The following is a 22,539-nucleotide window of genomic DNA, read 5'->3' on the forward strand; positions in this document are numbered from 1 at the left end:
GATAAAATGTGAGAGTTCAGTATCTGATGTTAATTTTAAATTTTTAAGTAGATACTACATAAAGGATTTTGCTTTATTTTATTTCGAAATCATTGGTTAATGTTTGGAAGATAGTATTTAATAAAATTAACTCTTTGTCATGATATTTAAAAGAGTTAATTAAGATTTTGAAATCCAAATTGTTCTACACATAAATTTACATTGATTAGATGCATGAACACTCCTCTTAACTAATGAGAACTTAATCAGATATACGACATAGTAAAAAAAAGGGAAATATTGCTTATTTTAAGTTATACTAGTAAAAATTCGGAGTTTTTTTTTATTTAAATACAAATTCTTTAACACTCACTTTCTTTATATTAATACAATTTTTTTTAAACAAAATACAAATTCAAATCCATACAACATCTACTAAGTGTAACACTTACTATTTATTATTTAAGTTAATGTTGAAAAAACTGATTTAAGCTTATTTTATATATAACATTGAAAATACTTAATATTACGAATGATAACTTTAGGAAACTCAATGAACTACTATGATTAGCTAAAAATTGATAATGTTAGCGTAAGGCCTCCGTGTTTTTTTGTAAGGAATAAGTTTTATTTGAATGGGTAAATGATTTTTGGGTTTCATTGAGAATTTCTTCATAATAATTAGCACTACTCTTGTAACATAAACACCAATGAAAACATTTAGATTAGATTATGAAAATAGTTAATACTAACAAGCCTCAACACAACTATGAGGATACATAGTAGTTGTAATAGTTTGAATTTTGGATATAAATTTTAAATGATTTTGTAGATATATATAAAGTAAGTTAACTTTATAAAAATTAAAATATTTTCATGAAATCGGTATCCTAGAGACGTCTATTCAAGAAAAGATGTTGTAATGACTAAGAAGGGCGAGTCCAGAAAAAAAAACTCATACATGATCGATTGATCGGGGACGGATCCGCCATAGATTAAGGGGATACCCCATACAATTTTCAAATTTTAATGATAATATGCTATGTTATTAGAATATTGAGTGTTTAGTTGTCCCACCAAATAATAGATGTATCATGCCTTAACAGTTCTACTTTCATTGTCACCAAAAAAGTTCAACTTTTTTCTTTATCAACTTCTATTTTTGATTCTTTATTAAAAAATAAAAATAAAAACTTCTATTTTGATTCTTGTGACCCGAATACCTTTTTCATATGCAAATCTATTTGTATGGTAAGATAAAAATTCATGGATCACTCACTTATCAGTGTAAAGAAATGTCAAATTGAATCGATGTCGCCCAAGTCAGCATCAGACTAGAATCCAACACTGCAGTGCATTGTTAGCCACTGCCCACTGATAATTTATGAACCTGCAAATTTAGTCCATCTGAGGTCCTTGCTTCTTAGCCACTGATAATTTCTGAACCTGAAAATTTAGTCCATCTTCTTCCCTCTCCATCTGAGGTTTTACATAAAATTCAATGGGAACATAAAATTGCAAATAGATCATTAGCCAAGATAGTGACAACCCTAAAACCATGATTAATAAAAAAAATGTAATGCAAGGTCAATGGTACCAAATTTATGACCATTACGTTCAAGTCTAGTAACTTGGCCTTAATGTAATCGAGAAATCTATGAACTACTATTACGTAGCAGTATACCCCACTTTGGCCCTTGAATACACCAAGAGGGCAAGAGGTAAGGTTGCCAATTCAAGCAATTCTTCACTAATATATCAGAACCTAACTTAATACGCAGTTGTAACTATCATTACAGCATTCAAATGGATGTCAATAAACTTAACATCAATTAAATACATTTTCCTTCCTTCAGTTTCTTTCAATCCTTTATCTAATTGATATTCTACTAATATTTGTGGGGGATCAAACTCCCATCATATGACAATTACAATTAAACATATTGTAAACCAAACAATTCTTGAATCTACTTTTTTTCTATCAGAATCAATTGTAAATTCATAAGCTACTCACAGAACCTTCTCCCTAAATTAACATCAAAATCAATTGTAAAATGATTTCCAGACATGCACTAAGTTACATATGTGCATAAAAAGATAAGCTAATCCTAACATATAAGGGCTGATTCAGCCCCACTCCATTAGTTCTTTCAATCCCTTTTCATTTTCCATGGTTAGAGGGTTATCCATAGGATATGCTAACTTTTCAAAAGGGATCAAACTATATCTATCTTCAGAGGCATAAACATGGAACAGAAGTTAGCTAACAGATATACAACACCATATGGAATATGTATACATTCAATTTAAAATAGTTTAGCCACTAAATATATGAATCATAATTTAAAAGCTCAACTTGAGAGCCTAAATCTTTTCCTCCAGCTGATATTACCACAGGCAAGGTATCTGAGATCTATACTTAAGCAAGTGCTTTCTCATTTCAATCAACCTCTGCTATATGGGAGGATTGCATGAAATTTTCATCCGTTTGCTTACACAGATATAGCTATCACTTATAAGATTGTCACATATACTACGAAATTCACAACAGCAAGAAAAAAATTGATAGTATCAGGGTAAGGGAAATAATGACTATGGTCATACATTAAGTTTTTCCATCTCCCTCTTCAGAGCATTGGCCCTCACCAAGCTCCCAATGGTGTTAATAGCCAACTTGATATCCTGCAATGGATTTCCAGGTGCCACTGTCTTGTACAAATAGCTATCAAAGGTCATCTTCTGCACATACTCATCAGCACACATCTCCACAAACGCTTCCCTCGCAGGGTCAGACCTGTAAAACACCTTCTGAAGCACATCCAAGACCTTGTAAGTTGGCCAATAAGTCTTATCCCACTTCTCCAAGTACTTTCTCAAGTCCCCTTCTTCCACCAACCTCTTCCCATTCTCTGAACCTTCAACGATCGCCTCTGCACACATCCTCCCGCTCTTGGCTGCGAAATAGATTCCTTCCCCAGAGCATTTGGTCACATAGCCAGCAGCATCGCCCACCAGGGCTACTCTTCCCTTCAATCTTCGCGGCCTTGGATGTTCAGGGATGGGGTGTGCCTCCACTCGGATGATCTTGCCCCCCAAAATCTTGTCCTCAGCTCTTTTCCTGGTTGCTAGTTGGAACTTCTTGATGTCTCCCTTGTGTGTCACAGTGCCAGTGCCAACAGCCACATGATCACATTTAGGAAACACCCACCCGTAAAAATCAGGAGAAACATCATCACCCACATACATCTCCGCAAGGTCCTCATAGTAAGCCATTTTATCATCCGGAATTTTTATCCTCTCCTGTGAAATCATGGCCATTAATATGAAACATGTTAGTGTCAACTTTGAAAAGTAACAATACTTATAACTTCAGCTATGCCTATTCACCTTTCAAAAGTAACAACATCTCAGAATTTGAGCTGAACTTAACTTTACCCAGAAAACGTTTATCCGTATTAGAATTCAGGCCAACCCTAACTCTACCCAAATATTAGCTCAAAAGTGAAGATTGTCCTACCTATATAAAGACTTATTTAGTCGCATCTATATTAAACATGGGACTTCTCAACACAACACAACTTTGAAGCTTGCATTTGGGACTTCTCAACACAACACCACTTTGAAGTTTGCATTATAACTTTTGCCAAAACATAGTTTTGAGAATCACAAGACAAAACCAAACATGGATTTAGTGTTTACAGACACACCTATCAAAAGCATACATTCAAATAATAATAAAAGACATTAAAAATTGAGAAAAAATTATTTTAATATCTTGCTGAACTTAGACATCCTAAACACAAGTAAAATCACCAGATCCAATTAAACTGTCCCATAACATAGTCTAGACTCTCTTCACATCACACTACATTTTCTGACATTATCCATCAAAACCCCTCTTATTTCTAAAAACATCAAAATTAAAGTTTGAAGGGATACCTGAAATGCAATGGCATATTCATAATCACCAGCATCAATGGACTTAGCAACCCTTGAGTTCGCCCCATCAGCTCCAATGACAGCATCAACCTCCAAGGTCCGTTTCTCACCAAGCCCACCAGTTTTGCCGTCATATGCGGTGTAATGAAGCACATACGGCGTCACCTTATCCACCGGAACATCCATTTTCAAGAACAACCCATTGATAATCTCCGCCCCATTCTGCTTCGCCCGGTCCCTCAGGTAAGCATCCAGCACCTCACGCCTAACCATACCAATATACTCATGCGGCTTCAGCGTCCGGCCAATGTCAACAGCCACATTCGACGGCGAAATCATCTTCATCTTGGTTACCCTGCGGTCGATGATGTCAAGCGGGAGGTCGAACTCACCCACCATGCACAGCGGAATAGCTCCGCCGCAGGGTTTGCAGTTATCCATCTTACGCTCGATGAGGAACGTTTCTATTCCGGCCTTGGAGAGAGTCTCCGCCGCAGCTCCACCAGCTGGGCCGCCTCCGACAACCGCCACGCGGAGGTTCCGGCCCTGGAGCTTGGGGCTGAATTTTCCGGCGAGGACTTTGAAGTTGCGGCGGGGGGCATTGGGCTTAAGCTGGACGGAGAAATGGGGGGCTTCCGGCGAGGATTGGCGGAGTCCGACGAAGGATTTGAGGGCGATGGAGTTCATGGTGGTGGTGAGAGTGAGGGAAGTGAGTGAGTGAAACTGGTTTTTCTTCTTTCTATTGGGGTGAAGGATATGGGTTGTGATTTTGGGGTGTTTGTGACCGTTGGATAGATGGTACTGACGGTGGAGATTTTATGTGGATAGATTTTGGGATCATGGTGGTGGGAAGTGTTTGGTGTTGATATTGATTTGTGAGTGGTTGATGTGTTGCCACGTTTGGTTTAAAGTACTGGGTTCTTAAATTTTTGTCTGCATGCATTCAATTTCAATGAAAATTTTGAGATGTAATTACCAGTTTAGTTTAAACTTTGAACTTTCTTGCCAATGAAGGAAAGCATGTGTTGTGAGGTTTTCTATTGTTAGTAGTACTACATGAAAAGGATAATTAGTGAGTGTTTTAAAAAATAAAGTGGGGTTCAATTTTAAGAGAAGTAAATGCACTTTCCAATTGAGTGAAATGAAGTTGTTGCTTGCTTCCTTATTTTTGTGTTGTTTTTAAGTGCGTTTTGGGTGAATGTCCATTTCAACCATTGTAAGTGTTAAAAACCCAACTACCTTTTTATATCAAAAAAAAAAAGACCCAACTACCTTTTCTTGCAATGTTTAATTGCTTCATTCTCTTTGCTTACAATCACAATTGTTCACGCATAAAATTCCTAAGAGACTAAGCTAGACCAATATGGGAGACCTAGCTAGGAAAACAATACCAACAAGAGAAATGGTATCCAGACAGCTAGACTATTGGACTAACATAACAATACCAACCCATCAAATTGTATTGTCAAATGTGTTGTGAATAAAACGTAGTAAGTAAGAGAGAAAGGAGAAGAGAGATATGAGAAATAGTCTAATGGGGATGCTCTGCTAGGTGCAAATAGTCTAATGGGGATGCTCTGCTAGGTGCAGACTCCCTTGTATTTATACTATTAGGTTTAGAGTGTTGAACAAGTATACATGTGGGTCTGGCCCATGGACTCCTAACTCTGATGGGCATCCAAATATTCATAACACTCCCCCTTGGATGACCATCCCTTAAGAATGTGCCTCATTAAAACCTTACTAGGAAAAACCCAGTGTGGGATAAAAACCTAGTGAAGGAAAAAGAGTACATCATTCTATAGTTCGTCTTTGTACATTGCCTCATTAAAAACCCTACCATGAAAAACCCAATGGGAAAAAACATGGTTAAGGAAAAAAGAGTACAATGCATTTTAATTGAAATCTTTAAGCCGACGAACTCTCACATTCTGCACAAGCTTTTCAAATGTTGTAGTTGGAAGAGTCTTCGTAAATAAGTCTGCCAAATTATCACTTGAACGAATTTGTTGGATGTCTATGTCACCATTATTTTGTAGATCATGAGTGAAGAAAAACTCCGGTGATATTTGCTTTGTCCATCTCCCATGATGTATCCTTCTTTTGATTGAGTAGTGCATGTAGTATTATCTTCATATATAGTTGTTGGCGGCATCTTTCAAGAGGACAAATCACCAATATCAAGTACGCATTGAATCACGAATCTCAGCCAAACGTATTCTCGTCTTGCCTCATGTAATGCTAATATTCCTGCAAGGTTAGCTGAGGTGGCTATCATAGTTTTTTTCACAGATCTCCATGAAATGGTTGTTCCTCCACATGTAAACAAGTAACCTATTTGAGATATTTAGACAAATATCCAGCATCTGCATAACCAATTAGATTAAGCTTGGACATAAAAGGAAAAAATAAACTCATATCTAATGTGCCTTTAAGATAACGAAACACTTGTTTTCCATTCCAATGTATTTGTGTAGGTGAAGAACTATATCTTGCTAATAAGTTAATAGCAAATGATATATCAAGTCGAGTATGACTAGCAAGATACAATAATGCTTTGATAGCACTAAGATATGGTACTTCAGGATCAAGTAATTCTTCATTCTTTTCTCAAGGTCTAAAAGGATCTTTATTTACATTTAATGACCTTAAAATCAATAGAGTACACAGTGGACATGATTTGTCCATATAGAATCATTTTAGTACCTTTGCAATATAAGTCCTTTGGTACATAAATACCTCATCCTTTAGATACTCAATTGATGAGGCTAGACAAAAGTTTCATTCTCAACTCTTTTATCTCAAATTCTTTCTTTAGCAAATCTACAGCTTTTGTGAGCTCTTCTAGAGTCTCAATAAATCATTGTCATTGACATTAATTATGACATAAGCAATCTCACATCTCATCATAAATATGCATGAGTTGGTTGAGTCATTTTGTGACCGTCCTTAAGCAAATAATCATCTAGATTGCTTCAATCTAGTAATTTGTTCATTGTTGAGAACATGAATTGTGTGCTTTAGGCATCTTACAATCTTCAAGGAGTTTTATAGAGATATCAATCTCAAGTGAGCCATACAAATAAGTTGTAACTCCAAGTATCCACCACGATTGTCACATGTGTCTTAAATATGACAACATTATTTCATTTTACTACAAAGACTCTTTAAGCCTTATCATCTTTATACCTTTAGGGTATAGACATGAGGTCCAACGACCTTTAAATTCAGCAAATGAATTACTTCTTTCTATTTATGGCCAATCATACCCATTCATTTTCGGGTTCAAGATTCTCGCACATATTTCTAATATTGAGCGCTACTTCATCATGTCGACAATTCTTCATGTTCTTGGTTCCTTGTTTTAACTTGTAGAGACATAATCATATGAGATCTCTTAAATAAATAATTACAGGTACCTGAACCTCTTCATGAGGAATAAACATTTTTGTAGTCTCTACACTTTTCAAGATAGTTTGCCTCCTCAACAAGACCATCATCCTTCTCTAAGATATATATTTTTGAACCAAGTTTTAGGCATGCCTTAACCTAATAATAATGACAAATTTTCCAACTGGGATATCAAGTTAGAGAAGGGTATTTGCAGCATATAAGGAATTTAATAATTCCTTTTAGGTCAGAGAATGCATCTTTTGAACTTCTGGTTCATAGTGCGAGTATACATATGCATTCTTTACAAATTTTCAGAGCTGCTTAATTTCATCTCCCCCTAATGCTGAGAAACAACAAGTAAGATATGAAATATCTATCGGTAATGGCTCAAATTGATTACATAATCTCAGTTTTCCTTGTGGTATCACCTTAGTGCGTTGTGGTGGAGCAATTGAAAATATATAACGCACATTGAGAATTCTTAGTTGAGAGATATTAGGTTCCTGACCATGAACCAATTACAATGGGGAGAATTCTAATGAATTGTTGGCTTGATGCGTGTCAATGCTGCTAATTGTAAAATCACATGTCCATAAATAAGGCTATTTGTTCTCATATGTAATTATCTAGCCATAAATATGAGGCGTTTAATTAAACAAATTAGCTAGATCATTTGAATACAAACATGTTTAACTAGATATTCAAAATCATGTCATTTACCAACTTGATCAAGGTTGGAATTTTCACTCTATCAATATGGAGAGTTGATGACATATATTTGGTCATTTAGTCGATGCATCGATAAATTTATGAAATACTTAAATGACTCATAAAAAGAGTGAATACGTGCACATGTATCGCATCTAATATACTCAAGAGTATGCGGGATTCAAACCCATATATTTTACCAATTATTAATTGGTCATGAGAACAAGATATAAGAATTCATTATATTGAAGAATCTTCAGGTTCTTCGATGAGTGCTCATATGAATTCATATACTTTCGCATCATAAGACTCGGGATGGTCTAACCGGTCATGCCAATCACATTCACTTTGTTCCATATATAGAACTTTCTCATTTAAAATAATACTTCAATGTTTGAAGTAAAATTTTCTGACGTTTTAAATCCTTTAAGGATTTTGATATTTTCAACCCATAGTTTATCGTTACATCAATTAGATGTAAATAAAGTCCTTCAAGACTTTCAAATTAATAAGGAATTTGTGTACATGACAGTTGTGTCACAAGATGAGTATTGCATCTCATAATTTCCTTTAACTCATATCCATCGCATGGAAAAACTCAATAGGTTTGACATCTCTGGATTACTACCGATCCAAGCAATATCTAGCAACAATGTTTATATATGCTCTTTATATTTGTATACTTTGATATCAATTTAGGGGGTGATAAGGGGAGTAGAAGGCATGAGATCATGCGCCAACGTGAGACTGTAACTCACATTTTAATTCTCAACATTCTCCCCCTTCGTGTGAGTCACAAACACATTATTCTCCCCCTAAGTGTGAGTCACAAACACATTATTATGCTCCCCCTCAGCAAGCTATTAGCAATTGCACTGCAATTTGCTTCATCACCGTGCCAATAGGACACGTCGACTGACCACCACATTGTGTCAAGAAGACTTCCGATATAAGGAGTCATTATCATGGTCACATCAACCATTGATTCAAATATCACTTCTATGATTCCAACCGCATTTGGGTTGTTTCTTGCAAAAATATAATATTATTGATCTATGGATCTATTCAAGAGTGTCAATGATCCATTTTAAAATATTGCTTTGAAATTTCATAGGCTTCTTCTAGAGAGCAACCACAAAAGTTTCATTTCATGAAACAATACCATATATACCATTGGATGTCCTTCAGGGACATTTAACCATGCGTTGATCTAAATAATCATAACTTTTGTCATGTTTGTTGAAATATTCACTTCAGGGAATATCTCAATCCTTCCTTAATATAGCTACTTCTGTAGCTTACATGATAGATACATATCTTTCAATCAACTTGATCAATGATAACGATATAGTTCTTCAGGAACTATAATGTATTGACAAAAGACTATAAGGTCTTCTTTTGTTTATTTCAAACAACTAAGTTTGTTTAAATATTCTTATATCATACAAAAAGGAAGTTCAAATACATGTAAATAAATTTGTTTGTCATAAATAACGAAAATAATTTTATAACAAACTCATAGAATTATTCCTAAATATACTCTCTTCATGATCTCATAAATATTTACACATTAAAAAAATCCTTTAAGATTTAATAAAGATTTATGTACTAAATAAAATAGTACATCCACATACAAATGTTTCTACAATTACCCTTCGATTCTAGTTTTATTAAGAGCTTCAAAATCAATTGATATCATATAAAAAATTTCCGTAGTATCTAGTTTTAAAATCAAGCACTCATTATAAACGTAAATTGAGAATATATTCCTTTATGAATCAATGAGTATAATAAAAAGATATCCACATATTAAAAAAAATCTGAAAAATAAACGACTTTAATAATTGATAGTTTTGAGAAGAAGAAGAAAAAAAAAATGTGACAAAATTGATAGCACAATATATATATATATATATATATATAAAATCTTGTCATCATAGAACTGTTTTAAAAGTAACAAAATTAAAGAGATTAATTCAATTTAAAAGATTTAAATATAGTATATTTTATGATTCTTTTCTTGATCTCTTCTTGATGTATCTCATGACCTTTCTTTATCTCTTCCACTTTAGTGACAAGATTCAATAATACTCCATACACATCAAGGAAGGAATGAAGATGATATGCAGAGCAATTTCTCTCTTACATTCAAGTATCCATATTAGTTTCTAGTTCTTCATGAACTTTTTTTTTGTGTATTCAAGCTATGGTACTCCTGAACTCATAGCTCAAAGAGAATATATCTCAATACAATTCTTATGGATTCGTAGGATACAAATCTTCATGATTCATATTTTAAAAATTCTACTACGGTACTTCCAGACTCGTAGGTTACAAATCTTCAGGATTCGTATTGTAAAAATTAACTACGGTACTTCTGGACTCGTAGGTTATGAATCTTCAGGATTCGTAAGGTAAAAAAATTAACTACGGTACTTTTAGACACGTAGGCTATGAATCTTCATGATTCATTCAAAATAATTAAACTACAATGCTTCTGGATTGTAGGCTATGAATCTTCATGATTCTTTCAAAATAATTCAACTACAGTGCTTCCGGACTGTAAGGTTATGAATCTTCCTGATTCATGCATAATAATTCAATTACAGTGCTTCTGGACTGTAAGGCTATGAATCTTTCTGATTCATGCATAATAATTCAATTATAGTGCTTCTGGACTGTAAGGATATGAATCTTCCTGATTCATGCATAATAATTCAATTACAGTACTTCTGGACTGTAAGGATATGAATCTTCAGGATTCATGCTTAGTACTATGGTACTTCTGGACTCATAGATAAATGATTCGAAGAAGAATGAGAAGAAAGAAGAAGGAGAATTTTTTTTTGTAAAATTATAACCTTCCACATGGATGTGGTACTTACTCTGGAAGTGATACTTACTCTTTCACTTAGGAATTATGAAATATGAAGAGACTATCGTGCTGGAGACTATCGTGCTGATAACGTGTTATAAATAAAGAGTAGCAAGTAAGAGAGGAAGGAGAAGAGAGATATGAGAAATAGTCTAATGGGAATGCTCTGCTAGGTGCAGACTCCCTTGTATTTATACTATTAGGTTTAGAGTGTTGAACAAGTATACATGTGGGCCTAGCCCATGGACTCCTAACTCTGATGGGCATCCAAATATTCATAACAAAATGCGAGAATTTAACTTTAAAACCTTAAATTTGTTTGGGGGAAATGTTAGTCTTGTGTTGTGTATCTTCTAAATCCCTTTTAATAAAGAGCATGACTCAGGAGACCTATGTTAGATCCGCATGCCTTATCCCTCTCGTTGATGTTAAAGTTACTAACTACATTAACTATATCAATTAGGAATTGAGGTAGTATATAAAGATTTTATATGGTTTTCTAGCTCTCATGTGTGAGGATTCTCTCTGGTGGAAAAACACATGTGAACATAATGTGATCGAGTGGATCTTGTCTCTTCATTTTCATTAAAAAAAGAAGATCAAAGACTACATTATAACATGTGTGTGTTGTTCCATGGTTCCCTGGTTGGTCATTTAACATGAGTTGTGGGTGTAGTAATTAAGATAAGAATTGCCTTTTGTGTTGTTTGGGATGAACTCTCCATTTGACCAAGTCACTAAGATTCATCATGCGACTCGGACTCGGAGATCAGTTAATTTAGAGTGATTTGATAGTAAATTTCCATGGAAGCATATTTTATGGATATACAGTGGTTGTTTTAATCTTCATATCATTATTTACTCTATAAGAAAAATAGTTATTATTAACGGTCAACAACAACAAAAAAATATGGGTACTTCACTCATCACACGATTTTGACCATATTATATTATTAACGATCAATTAGGTTCAAATCCTCGTAATTTGTAAGGTAATAGTCATACCATATGTAACTCCCTTCAGAGATTGATTCATGGACCTCCTTCACCCAACTCGTATATCATTTGGGGACACTCATATTTTTGGAAGATATCATCTAGTTTTTTTTTTTTCCAAAGATCTCATCTAGTCTAGTCTAGAAATAACTAGGAAATCAAATAACAATAAAAATTAAACAAAAGGCTCCAAGCACTTGGGCTTGTTGAGGTCTGACTTGTGTGGCCCAATGGAGGAACATGATGTGTGCAGCATTGCCACTTCCGTCTAGGCAATCCGCGTCTTGATCCATGCCTGGAGTTTGTGTGCACGGTGAGGATCGTGCGATAGGTGAGATAGATGGCTGGGAATATGTTTCCATTGGTGTGTACTGTGTAGTCCATTTGTCAAAATGGCAATTTCTTGATCTCTGGTCTTATCTTTGATCTAAGCATAGATATAATTAACTACTGAAGTAACTATGAAGATGATGAAGCATTTGTTTGCTTGTGATTAACTGAACCTTGGTTTTGTTACTTGGCAATAATAATGGGAATTGTGGTTATGTATCACGCATGGTGGCAAAGGACATTATATTGAACTATCTTTCTCAGCCGCAAACAAGACATCCTATAAGATTGGCTATATTATTAACACAATAATTCTATAAGAGCCATTCATGAAGTGACAAGAGTTACTCCGGTTTTGCTGTTAACAAAACAATCTTAGCTTGCAATTAAAAAATCACAATTCATAAGACAGCAAAATGCAATTGGGATTAACAAAACAAACCCGGACACTTAGCACAAACTATTTAAACTTTCAAGGCATAAAGTTGACACTGTTTGTATATGATGGAAGGTATTAGTAAAAGGTCTCATAAACATTGTTACACAGAAGGAATTTCCTAGTAAACGCTAACAAATTTCGTACCAAATATGATGCTCAGACACCAACAAGATGAGAAATACTGCCGAAATTATTTACATATCATTCCCAATTTCCCATCAAACCTCTATCTATATCCAATAGGTGGACAGTAATAGAAAAGATTACAATACTCAGATTTAAATCATGTACTCTGATTAGGTGGATTTAGACTTCGATGTGGCACGATGTTGTACTTGCAGAAATTACTGGCACGAGTTTAACCTGATTGAATTGGTTTGACAGATAATTTTACTCATTTTGTCATCATAATTCCCTTTGTTCGATCCACCTGGGTGGATTCAAAGGGAGTGTAACTTTTCTCATTAAATGGTACTTATCAAATTATCCTCATGCAATACTCAACAAAAAGTATCTTTTAATAGCAATAGTTATCTTTAAAAGTATACTTTTTAGGCTATGTTTGATTTGAACAGAATGAGATGAACTAGAACTTCATTTTTCAACTCTTATTTTTTTCTTTTCTTAGCTCGCAGACTTTTCAAAAAATAAACTAATCATAGTAAATGCAATGAGTGGGTTGAAGTGTGTCATTAAAAGAGTGTGTTACTAGCATTCTTCTTCACAATATAAGTTAACACAAAAGTTTTCAATTTCTCCTTTGATAGAGGTTCTTTTAATAATTTGAGTGTTACTTTAATCTTTAGTACCTTGAATTGTTGAGAGTTGAGACGCAAAAGGTCTTACCTCAGTGGACAAAATGCATTATGTTCGTTAAGAATTCAATGTAACGTGCTACCTTGTGTTCTCCATGTCTTAATTCACATTCCTTCTTTATAAGATTTCTAGTTGCAACATGCACAAATACTGGTCTTCCGCATGCATTTTTTATTTTACCAAGTTGTGACAAAATGTATGGGTAGTTGCAGTAGTTTTGAATAATCATTGAAAGTTGGTGTATCAACCCAATTTTTCTCACAATCTCACTAAGTTGTGACATTTTCTCTGCACGTTGCTGCCAAACTGCACTACAATTGAATCCTTCCATGATTCAGAAATTCCTAGCAGCTAGCTACTATAAAATCCAACCCAAATGCTTAACACTTAACAGCCACGGAATAGCACAAACATGAAGTTCAATCTGGTGTTAGTTGCTATAGTAGCCACCATTTTGGGAATTGGGCTTGAAGGATGCCATTGCAAGATGGTGCAGTTCATATTTGGAGACTCTCTCTCAGATGTTGGAAATAACATGCATCTGTCTAAAAGTCTTGCTCAGGCAAGCCTTCCTTGGTATGGTATAGACTTGGGTAATGGGTTACCTAATGGAAGGTTCTCCAATGGTCGCACAGTTTCTGATATAATAGGTAACTTTTTTCGGATCAAGATTCTTTGTTCCAATATGTTGTCTCATTTTCTGTCTGACTAGTGAAAATGTCATATTCATGTATTTTTAAATTAACATGACATAATTTCATTGGTTGAGATAGAAAATGAGACAACATTTGGTGAGAGAGAATCTTAATCCAATCTTTTCACCTTTTAGCACTCACATACTTTGCAATTAGTGATCATGCAAGAAACTAACTCAATTGACATCAACATGTCGCGTCACATGTTGTAGTAGACAACTATTCGTGTATGCTCCAATTCTCCAAATTAAGGCTTGATTTTCATTTGAAGAAGTGGATGAACAAATTTGAATTTATGTTATTTTAGAAATAAAAGTGCTTTTCTATTGTACATTTTCAGGTGACAAATTGGGCCTACCTAGACCTCCTGCAGTCCTGGACCCATCCTTAACTGAAGAAGTTATACTAGAAAATGGTGTGAACTATGCTTCTGGTGGTGGCGGCATCTTGAATGAAACCGGCTCATACTTTGTAAGTTGCGAGTTCCAAATTTCATTAGCATATTTCGATAAACTTTTTTTTTTGCTGAATATATTATTCTCGCACTGAGAAGCTACTCATATAACTATAAGCTTCTTCCCGTAATTGATTATGACTTTAAAATAAGTTGTAGAAGGATTTCCAAACACGTGTCATATAAGCCTTGATGCAAAGCAAGACGCTAATATGTTCAAAATGATGCCTCTTGCAGATAGAAAAGTTATCTCTGGACAAACAAATTGAGTTGTTTCAGGGGACACAAAAACTGGTTCAAGGCAAAATTGGAAAAAAGGCGGCAGACAAGTTTTTCAAGGAAGCTAGTTATGTGGTTGCTCTAGGAAGCAATGATTTCATCAACAACTACTTGATGCCTGTTTATCCTGATTCATGGACATACAATGATGAAACCTTCATGGACTACTTGATTGGAACACTAGAAAGACAACTCATGGTTTATTTTGTTTACTTTAACACCATCATTTACTCTTCACTTTCTGTTGTCCTTTTTTTACTTCTTGGGTCTAATAATAAAGTGTTATCTTTAATGTTGTGTTTATGCATAGCTTCTTCATAGCTTAGGAGCAAGGAAACTCATGGTTTTCGGGCTGGCTCCAATGGGCTGCATTCCCCTTCAGAGGGTGCTTAGTACAACTGGGAATTGTCGCGAAAAAACAAACAAGCTGGCTCTAAACTTTAACAAAGCTGGAAGCAAGTTAGTAAATGACTTGGTGGAGCAGCTTCCTAATGCAAAATATAGATTTGGAGATACATATGATTTTGTTTATGATCTGATTAGCAATCCAATTAAGTATGGTAAGTAAATATGTTAATCAGATGCACAAACCATTGACAATTATCTAGATGATATTGATACATACGGTTTTTAAATATGTTACTTTCATGTTTGTGTTCGTAGGATTTGAAAACTCAGACACTCCTTGTTGTTCCTTTGGGAGAATTAGACCTTCGCTTACATGTGTGCCGGCATCAACACTGTGCAAAGATAGAAGCAAATATGTGTTTTGGGATGAGTACCACCCCTCAGATAGTGCTAATGAACTGATTGCAAATGAGCTCATCAAGAAATTTGGATTCTCACATGATGATCAAAGTGGTGCTCCTTCACCAGCACCTGCTGTTGCTCCAGCTCCGGAAGATTAATGATTCAATGTTTTCTTTTCTAATGCTGGAAGTGCTCATGATATGTGGAAGTGGAAGCAAGTATTTTTCAGTTATACATAATTTCCTTTTATGGTTTGAGCATTTTTAGTAACCAGTTCTAAATAGTTTCTTGCTATCATAAGAAAGATACTTCTGATATTTTCTTTCCTTATGCATCACATATATGTAAGTATGTAACTCATCAGTTAAGAGTGTATTTTCTTCAAATTGGGTCACAGAGATATCTTGATCCGGTTCCATAAATTGTATTTTTATCAACTCCATCATTCTCTAATGTCTGCAAAGAGATGATGTGTCTACAATAGAATATGATTTCTGGAACACATGTTGCTGTAGGCATTACTTAATGCATCTCAAGTTTATTATAATCAAATCTCCATACTTACGTGTAGCATACAAATATGATTTGGTGAGTTGCCAATTTAATTACTACAGTGTGTGCTCCTTAGAATTCCACTAACTTCTTACACTATGATGAATATTATTATATTGGCCTCAAACTTTCCTAGAGATGTTTGAGGAAAGGTGTATATACAGGGGAGAGTGGTATATAAAAATATGTTCTCACCTCCACTGAAAACAGAACAAGTTAATGTTGAATATGGTATTTGGGATATTTTTTATAGTACTAAGTTGCCAGCTAACATGATTACACAAATTAAACAAACATTTTGGATTAGTTTCTGATCCACTTTCCAGGAAGTAGGAACATTGTTCTGCAATCCCTATCAAGTTGCTGTGGGTAAACAAATGGTTCTTCACTTTTAAAAGAAAAGCTGTTTGTCGGTTCTGACAATCACATATAGGCTGGCACCACGACCTCTTTGAGGGTAAGACTAGTCTCGCTCATAAAACTGTAGAATCTCTTACCAGATGATACATAATTGCCTCTAGACTTCTCAGATTATTCCTACTTAAGATTGTTTTACATGGAAGAACTAACATTTAATCAGTACCCCATTTCATACATTATGGTCCTCTTGGAGTGTGACGACCATTGGCCCCTGATGGTGCATAGTCATTGAGTTCCAAATCCATCCTCTCAGTAATGGTTGGCTCCTGCAAGTGCCAGTTTTTCTCAGTGACAACCTGTATTTGAATGCATGGAACATGATGTCTATAGTTCGAAAAATGCTACATGTCTTAAGCGGACTGAAACCGTCTATCCCCAAATTGTGTCTAATTTTTGTACTATCATAAAATTTTGACATGTCAATTAAAAATCACTATATAAGTTTGTAACGGCTTCATTCATGTCTTTTTAAATTGACATGACAAGATTTTATTGGTGGAACAGAAAGTTGAGACAGCATTTTAGGACAAAAGATGTGTTGATCCTTCTAAGCAGCTCAGGAATTAGTAGTCTTAGGACATGGAATTGTACCTTATGGGCATTCTTGAGAGTGGGCTGAACTTGGAGATCTTGCATAAGGTTTTCAGTTCCTGCTTATATAGATAAGCCATTTGTTAGAAGATGAAGGAGAACAATGACTCTACAAGAATAGAATTAGAAACATTATAGTAGAATTTACTTGTAACCGGGACTGCTTCCAAACATAAAAGATGAGAAAGCACTAGAAGAATGAAGAACAAACGAACAAGAGTGACTGCCATCTTTGTAATGGAACTCTCAGCAACAAGCTCTAGCTTGGTTATGTACTTATGTTGCCTCACATATGCTAGTTCTCAATTTATACATCTACATAATATTTTTTTAATGTTTTTTCAACTGAGAAAGCCTTTGATGGAGCAGCAATCTTATTGCCAAAGTCATAAAGTTGAAAGCAACCCATCATTTCTCAGGAGAAACAACGCGTTTCCACTCTTTCCTAAAACTTTGATCAGGATTGTTTCCTTTTCGTGTGTGAAAACCCACAGTATTAGCCATTAAAGGGGTGCAGAGAATGGTTTGGAGGAAATCAAATTAAGTTATATGAGCAACTTGTGTTGGTTCTGGTTAAGAATGACATTGGAGAAGCAAGACCAAAGCTGCTGGCATACTAACCAAAGTCAAAGTCTAGTGGGAATGCCATTAAATTTTAAGGACATTTCCATATGCTTCATGTGAATTGCATATAATAATACTAGACACATTTTTGGTGGGTACATATCTAAGAAACTCACATGGAAACAGCGTTTTATATTTGAGCCTCAACTAGTTTAGGAATGAGGAAAACAAGGTACCAAATGTGGTACAAATTATCCATGTTTTTGTTTAGTGTGCAAGTTTTCTAAATGATAGGCACTTTTTTGGTCTTTGATGATGCTTAGTGTCTATTTCTTTATATATTCTTTTGTATGGCACAAGTAAAAGTAAAAATTCTTGTTAGTTTATCTGCCACTGCCTAAGTGCATGCACATCAATTGCAGGTGGTGGAAGTCATCATATTCAACAATGAGAACAGCTCATGTTCTGAGAAGCCATGTATGTCATTGGTAGTGGGAGCAACAATTTTCTCCACTAAATGGAACTAGTGGCAATTCTGCTCTCTGCACACACCACACAAAAGTCCAAGACAGTGCTTCCTAGAAATGGAATGAAAGCTATTGAAGTAAGAAAAAAAAAATTGAACACCTCAATTTCACCCGCATCCAAAATGACCAATAGATAAGTGAGAGATATGATTAACGATAAGGTAGAAAAAGAAGAAATAGATAAAAGAAATGGTAAAAATTGGATCCATGTTAGAAAAAGTGTGTGTGAATGTATCAAAAGTTGAAGTAAAGTCTCCCTGACCAAAAAGTATAAGCAAATTAAATAATTATTCACTTAGATTTGTAGCTTAGTCTCCCTCTCTCTAATAGTTAGTGTGTGAATACGAGCAAATTCTACTTGTTCTCATTTTGAAGAAGAAAGTTTAAGAGATGGAGGTTATCTCATTTTAAAGCTAGAAAATGGTACTTATAATAGTAGAATTTAGTCATAGAGGTTCCTCAAATTCAAAAGTTTCTACACTATACAGCCTATATCAGTTAGGACATTTTCCCCAAAGTTGACTATTTGATTCCTGCTCTGAGTTCCGAATTTTTTAAATGATTCAATATAAAATTAATACCTATATGTTCACATTCATATTTTTTCTCCATTTTTTTCTCATTACATCGCTAATCGTATATCTCATTTTTCTCTTTTCTCAAAACACAAAACATGTCTAGATTAAGTATTACAATTTTCTATAGATTGCAACCCCGGCAGAGGCGAATGAGGTATGTCACAACGGCACAAAAGTTCATGAATAAATTGACAGCTGTATAGGTTGATTTTGGGCTATTCTTTTTTTTTGTCGAAGATTTTGGGCAATTCAAAACGGGCAAGAACTAGCTGTTTCTTTCGAGGATTGGATTTATAAGTACATGGTGTTGACCAAAAACACTTTTTCTTACTTGGTACATCACTATACATTGAAAGGTTTTGTTTCTCACGCGACAACAAAATCCATAAAATGTTTGGGCTGACTACCATAAATGAATCATGGCGGGCTGGGTTTAATATGGACATAAAAATAACGGTTGGATCATGGATGGGTTAAGGTAGAATTTAATATTGTTTAAATCCTTTTAGAGCATTGACCAAAAAAAAAATCCTTTTAGAGGTAAAAATAAAAATTGGATTTGATAGAGTCACTGTGAAGAGTAAAGTAAGCTATCATTATAATTGTTTCAAAAATGAGAAATTCATGTTACAACATAGATTGTTGTATCAGCTAATTACATTACATTAACTAAATAATTGGATTTTAACTCAGAGAGTCTCACTAATGCTTCATGAACCATCCTCTCACTTTGTTTTACTTGGGATGGAAGTTGTTAGGGAGAATATATTGATGTTGTATTTTTTTATGTTCAGAATTCAAGTGCGGAGTTGGAGTCTCACATTTGGTTAAGTATGGGTGAGGAGAAGACTTTATAAGAGATGTGACCCATAAATATAATGCCTTGAGGTTTTGGGTTAAGATGTGGCGTCAATATCTCTTGGTGTCTTGCTCCTCGGCCTATGGAATCCCCTCCCCTGTCCCCCAACAAGTGGTATCAGAGTTGATGGTTTGTGGCTAGGCAGCGGGTTTCGTTGAGCAGCAAACGGCGGTACAAGGGTGGATGTGCTCCCGCGGAGGGGGCCATAATAATGTGGAGGAGGCTCGCACTTGAGAGGGAGTTGTTGATAATTCAAGTGCGGAGTTGAAGTCTCACATTGGTTAAGTATGGATGATGATAAGACTTTATAAGAGATGTGACCTATGAACCTAATGCCTTAAGGTTTTTTTGTTCAAATGTGACGTCGAGTCGTCAATATCTCTTGGTGTCTTGCTCCTCGACCCATGAGTTCCCTTGTCTCCATGGCCTTTTCGGAAATGGAAAATTGATTTGATGGCAAAGATTTTGGTTGTGTTTGATTCCTCATATATATGAAGTTAATCATTTGTTGCTATATTTTGAATGTTGTATTTGCTTATCATGTTGGTCTTGCACTGCATGCTAATAACTAAGTTCAATTTATAAGTCCTAATGAATGTTTTGACAAATTCTTAAACATTGAAAGGGACTTCAGATTACCCTTAATCCTCAACCGACCACGCGGCCGCTCCTTGCTTTATCAAAAGCATTAGCGTCAACTTATCTTTGTTTATTTCATTTTCACCCTAATTTTCAATTCCTTAATTAATTATGGGTATTAGACTATTAGTACTGCCAATAACTACACTGTTTTGAATTGTAATGTTAAAAAGTCACCACTTACCCGGACACGTATATTGTTCTTGAAGGCTGAAGTTTAAAAAGTGAGGTCCATGAAAGGTTAACACGTGTCACATGTCTTAAGGTTGGACACGTATGTTATGTACGTGGAAATTGATTGAATAGTTAAGCTCTATTCAACTTTTATAAATTCGAATTAGAAGAAAAAGTGGGTGTAAAATGCTTGGAGGTGATGTGTCCATGGGGAGACATCAATCTTTTTCTTTGGTCCTTTTCCCTTTTTCATTAAAGTAGATTAGCATTAGGATTAGCTTTGAGTTTAGCCACAATCTTCGCTTTCTTAATTCTTTTCCCAATCTTGCATCAAAGACTCGTCCCCTTTTTCGTGTGCAGAGAGGCAAGTAAAAGAGTTTAAGACATATCCATTTTGATTTCAAAACAAATTTTTTACCGTGAACATCTTATTAGAATTTGAGAGACCTAACTCAATTTAAAAGTTAATTTAAGAGTTGATGGTCATTTTACCTTTATAAAAGTTATTTATATCATATCTGTAGTCAATATGAGACTTCTATCACATTCATTCACACCCGAGGTTGGACTTCTTAAGTGCGAGATTTGCAAGACTAGACATCTGCAAGGTGACATAAAAATATAGGAGGTTTCAACTAACAAAGAGATATAAAATAGACTCCGATACCATATTAGAATTTAGGAAACCTAATTCAACTCAAAATATAGTTCAAAAGTTGAGGGTTGCTCTATCCTTATAAAAGCTATTTATGTTATATTTCTAATTAATGTAAGACTTTTAACTCGAGATTTGAATCTAAGATTTTTAATTTGAATCAACTTTCATAAACAGAGTATACGTTTAACACACACAACACGACTACAAGGCTAAATCTCAATTTATTACTTTTTTTACTATTTAGGTTATGAGAAATGCTATTAACATTTGTTTTAATTTTTTTACACTATCTCTTACTATTTAAATTCATGTAGCTTCCACAAAGCTGAGAGTGCGACGCATATAATATAATGGACCCTACATGAACTTTAATTAATAAAGGTGAGTGTTAATAAAAGAGTGTCAAAATGAATTTTTTTTTAAAGAGTCAAAATGAATGTTGGTAAAATTTATCTTTGCACCATGTATTATACTATGAAAATTAATTGAGAATCATCATTGATATCCACTACAAACAACTAGTTAAAATATAACTAAAGCTTTTCTAAAAACAATTTTACAAAGAGTATCTTGTTCCTAACACCTCTATCATTGCCAACACTCACCGCCATAAAGGGGTGGTAATGGGTTAATTAGCTTCGTATTGTATCGCCCGACCTTCAAACCATCAAAAAAGCGCTGAGGAGAGTTGTCAATTTTTTGAATATGTGTTGAAGTTCTTAATTTGCCTTATATCAGGTTGGGTTGGCGGGTCAACTCAGAATAAATTAGAAAACTAAAACAAAGAAAAATTAAGAAAAAAGAAAATATGAGTTTTTTGTTAGTAACATATACATAAAAAATGTTTTGTGTTTTTATCTTCTTCCTTTTTGGCTTTTACATTGTGTGAGTTGGCTTCAAGAAAAAACTTCCAATGAAAATTACGCGATAGATGTCCAAAATTCCAATTTTTTATGGCTTTGAATATTATATACCATATATGATTTTAGTTCAATTATACCATGTGCGATTTCACAATTTGAAGTTAAAGCCACTTAAGACACAATTATTGAATCAACATTAATTCACTACAAGAATAATGAAAAAAGCTGACGCTAATGAAATAAAAATCGACACCATAACTATTTTAGTGTCTATTTAGCGTTGGTGTTGGGACATACATTAAAGTGCCCAAAACTAATACTTTAACGTCATCATTCTGATCAACGCTACTTTAGCATCATCTAAGGTGACGACGCTACAATGATGTTGTACACTTTTCAATAGGACCGACACTAATTTATTTTTATTTATCATCAGCATACCATTAAGTAGCACAAATTTG

The 22,539-nt window shown here is 34.6% G+C and overlaps 3 protein-coding genes across 4 annotated transcripts; 1 reads left to right on the forward strand and 2 right to left on the reverse strand.

Annotated features, from left to right (window-relative positions):
* Positions 1-2,393: 2,393 nt before the first annotated feature.
* On the reverse strand, positions 2,394-4,671 carry LOC130710804 (geranylgeranyl diphosphate reductase, chloroplastic). The gene is made up of 2 exons (XM_057560170.1): positions 3,919-4,671; positions 2,394-3,279 (listed from the first exon to the last, which is right to left on the reverse strand). Exons 1-2 carry the CDS (start codon positions 4,603-4,605, stop codon positions 2,578-2,580), a joined length of 1,389 nt encoding a protein of 462 aa, XP_057416153.1. The 5' UTR covers positions 4,606-4,671; the 3' UTR covers positions 2,394-2,577.
* Positions 4,672-13,847: 9,176 nt separating this feature from the next.
* On the forward strand, positions 13,848-16,232 carry LOC130714575 (GDSL esterase/lipase At1g74460-like). Its single transcript, XM_057564481.1, has 5 exons — positions 13,848-14,125; positions 14,511-14,641; positions 14,862-15,101; positions 15,214-15,463; positions 15,567-16,232. Exons 1-5 carry the CDS (start codon positions 13,888-13,890, stop codon positions 15,809-15,811), a joined length of 1,104 nt encoding a protein of 367 aa, XP_057420464.1. The 5' UTR covers positions 13,848-13,887; the 3' UTR covers positions 15,812-16,232.
* A 189-nt stretch (positions 16,233-16,421) lies between these two features.
* LOC130714576 (uncharacterized) lies at positions 16,422-17,545 on the reverse strand. 2 transcript variants are annotated; one of them, XM_057564482.1, is made up of 3 exons: positions 17,365-17,545; positions 17,217-17,275; positions 16,422-16,921 (listed from the first exon to the last, which is right to left on the reverse strand). In XM_057564482.1, exons 1-3 carry the CDS (start codon positions 17,444-17,446, stop codon positions 16,802-16,804), a joined length of 261 nt encoding a protein of 86 aa, XP_057420465.1. In that variant the 5' UTR covers positions 17,447-17,545; the 3' UTR covers positions 16,422-16,801. The 2 variants fall into 2 exon arrangements, with proteins under 2 accessions (XP_057420465.1, XP_057420466.1); XM_057564483.1 differs by having other exon boundaries at positions 16,422-16,891; positions 17,365-17,544.
* Positions 17,546-22,539: the final 4,994 nt, after the last annotated feature.

The sequence above is a fragment of the Lotus japonicus genome, chromosome 4 (genome assembly GCF_012489685.1).
Source record: "Lotus japonicus ecotype B-129 chromosome 4, LjGifu_v1.2".
NCBI lineage: Eukaryota > Viridiplantae > Streptophyta > Magnoliopsida > Fabales > Fabaceae > Lotus > Lotus japonicus.

Coding starts and splice junctions, on each gene's coding strand:
- LOC130714575 (XM_057564481.1), top strand. CDS start 13,888: ATGAAGTTCAATCTGGTGTTAGTTGCTATAGTAGCCACCATTTTGGGA. Junction 15,102..15,213: donor CACTAGAAAGACAACTCATG/GTTTATTTTGTT, acceptor GTTTATGCATAG/CTTCTTCATAGCTTAGGAGC. Junction 15,464..15,566: donor TAGCAATCCAATTAAGTATG/GTAAGTAAATAT, acceptor TTGTGTTCGTAG/GATTTGAAAACTCAGACACT.
- LOC130714576 (XM_057564482.1), bottom strand. CDS start 17,446: ATGGCAGTCACTCTTGTTCGTTTGTTCTTCATTCTTCTAGTGCTTTCT. Junction 17,276..17,364: donor GGAAGCAGTCCCGGTTACAA/GTAAATTCTACT, acceptor CTATATAAGCAG/GAACTGAAAACCTTATGCAA. Junction 16,922..17,216: donor CTCTCAAGAATGCCCATAAG/GTACAATTCCAT, acceptor ATTCAAATACAG/GTTGTCACTGAGAAAAACTG.
- LOC130710804 (XM_057560170.1), bottom strand. CDS start 4,605: ATGAACTCCATCGCCCTCAAATCCTTCGTCGGACTCCGCCAATCCTCG. Junction 3,280..3,918: donor AATATGCCATTGCATTTCAG/GTATCCCTTCAA, acceptor ATGATTTCACAG/GAGAGGATAAAAATTCCGGA.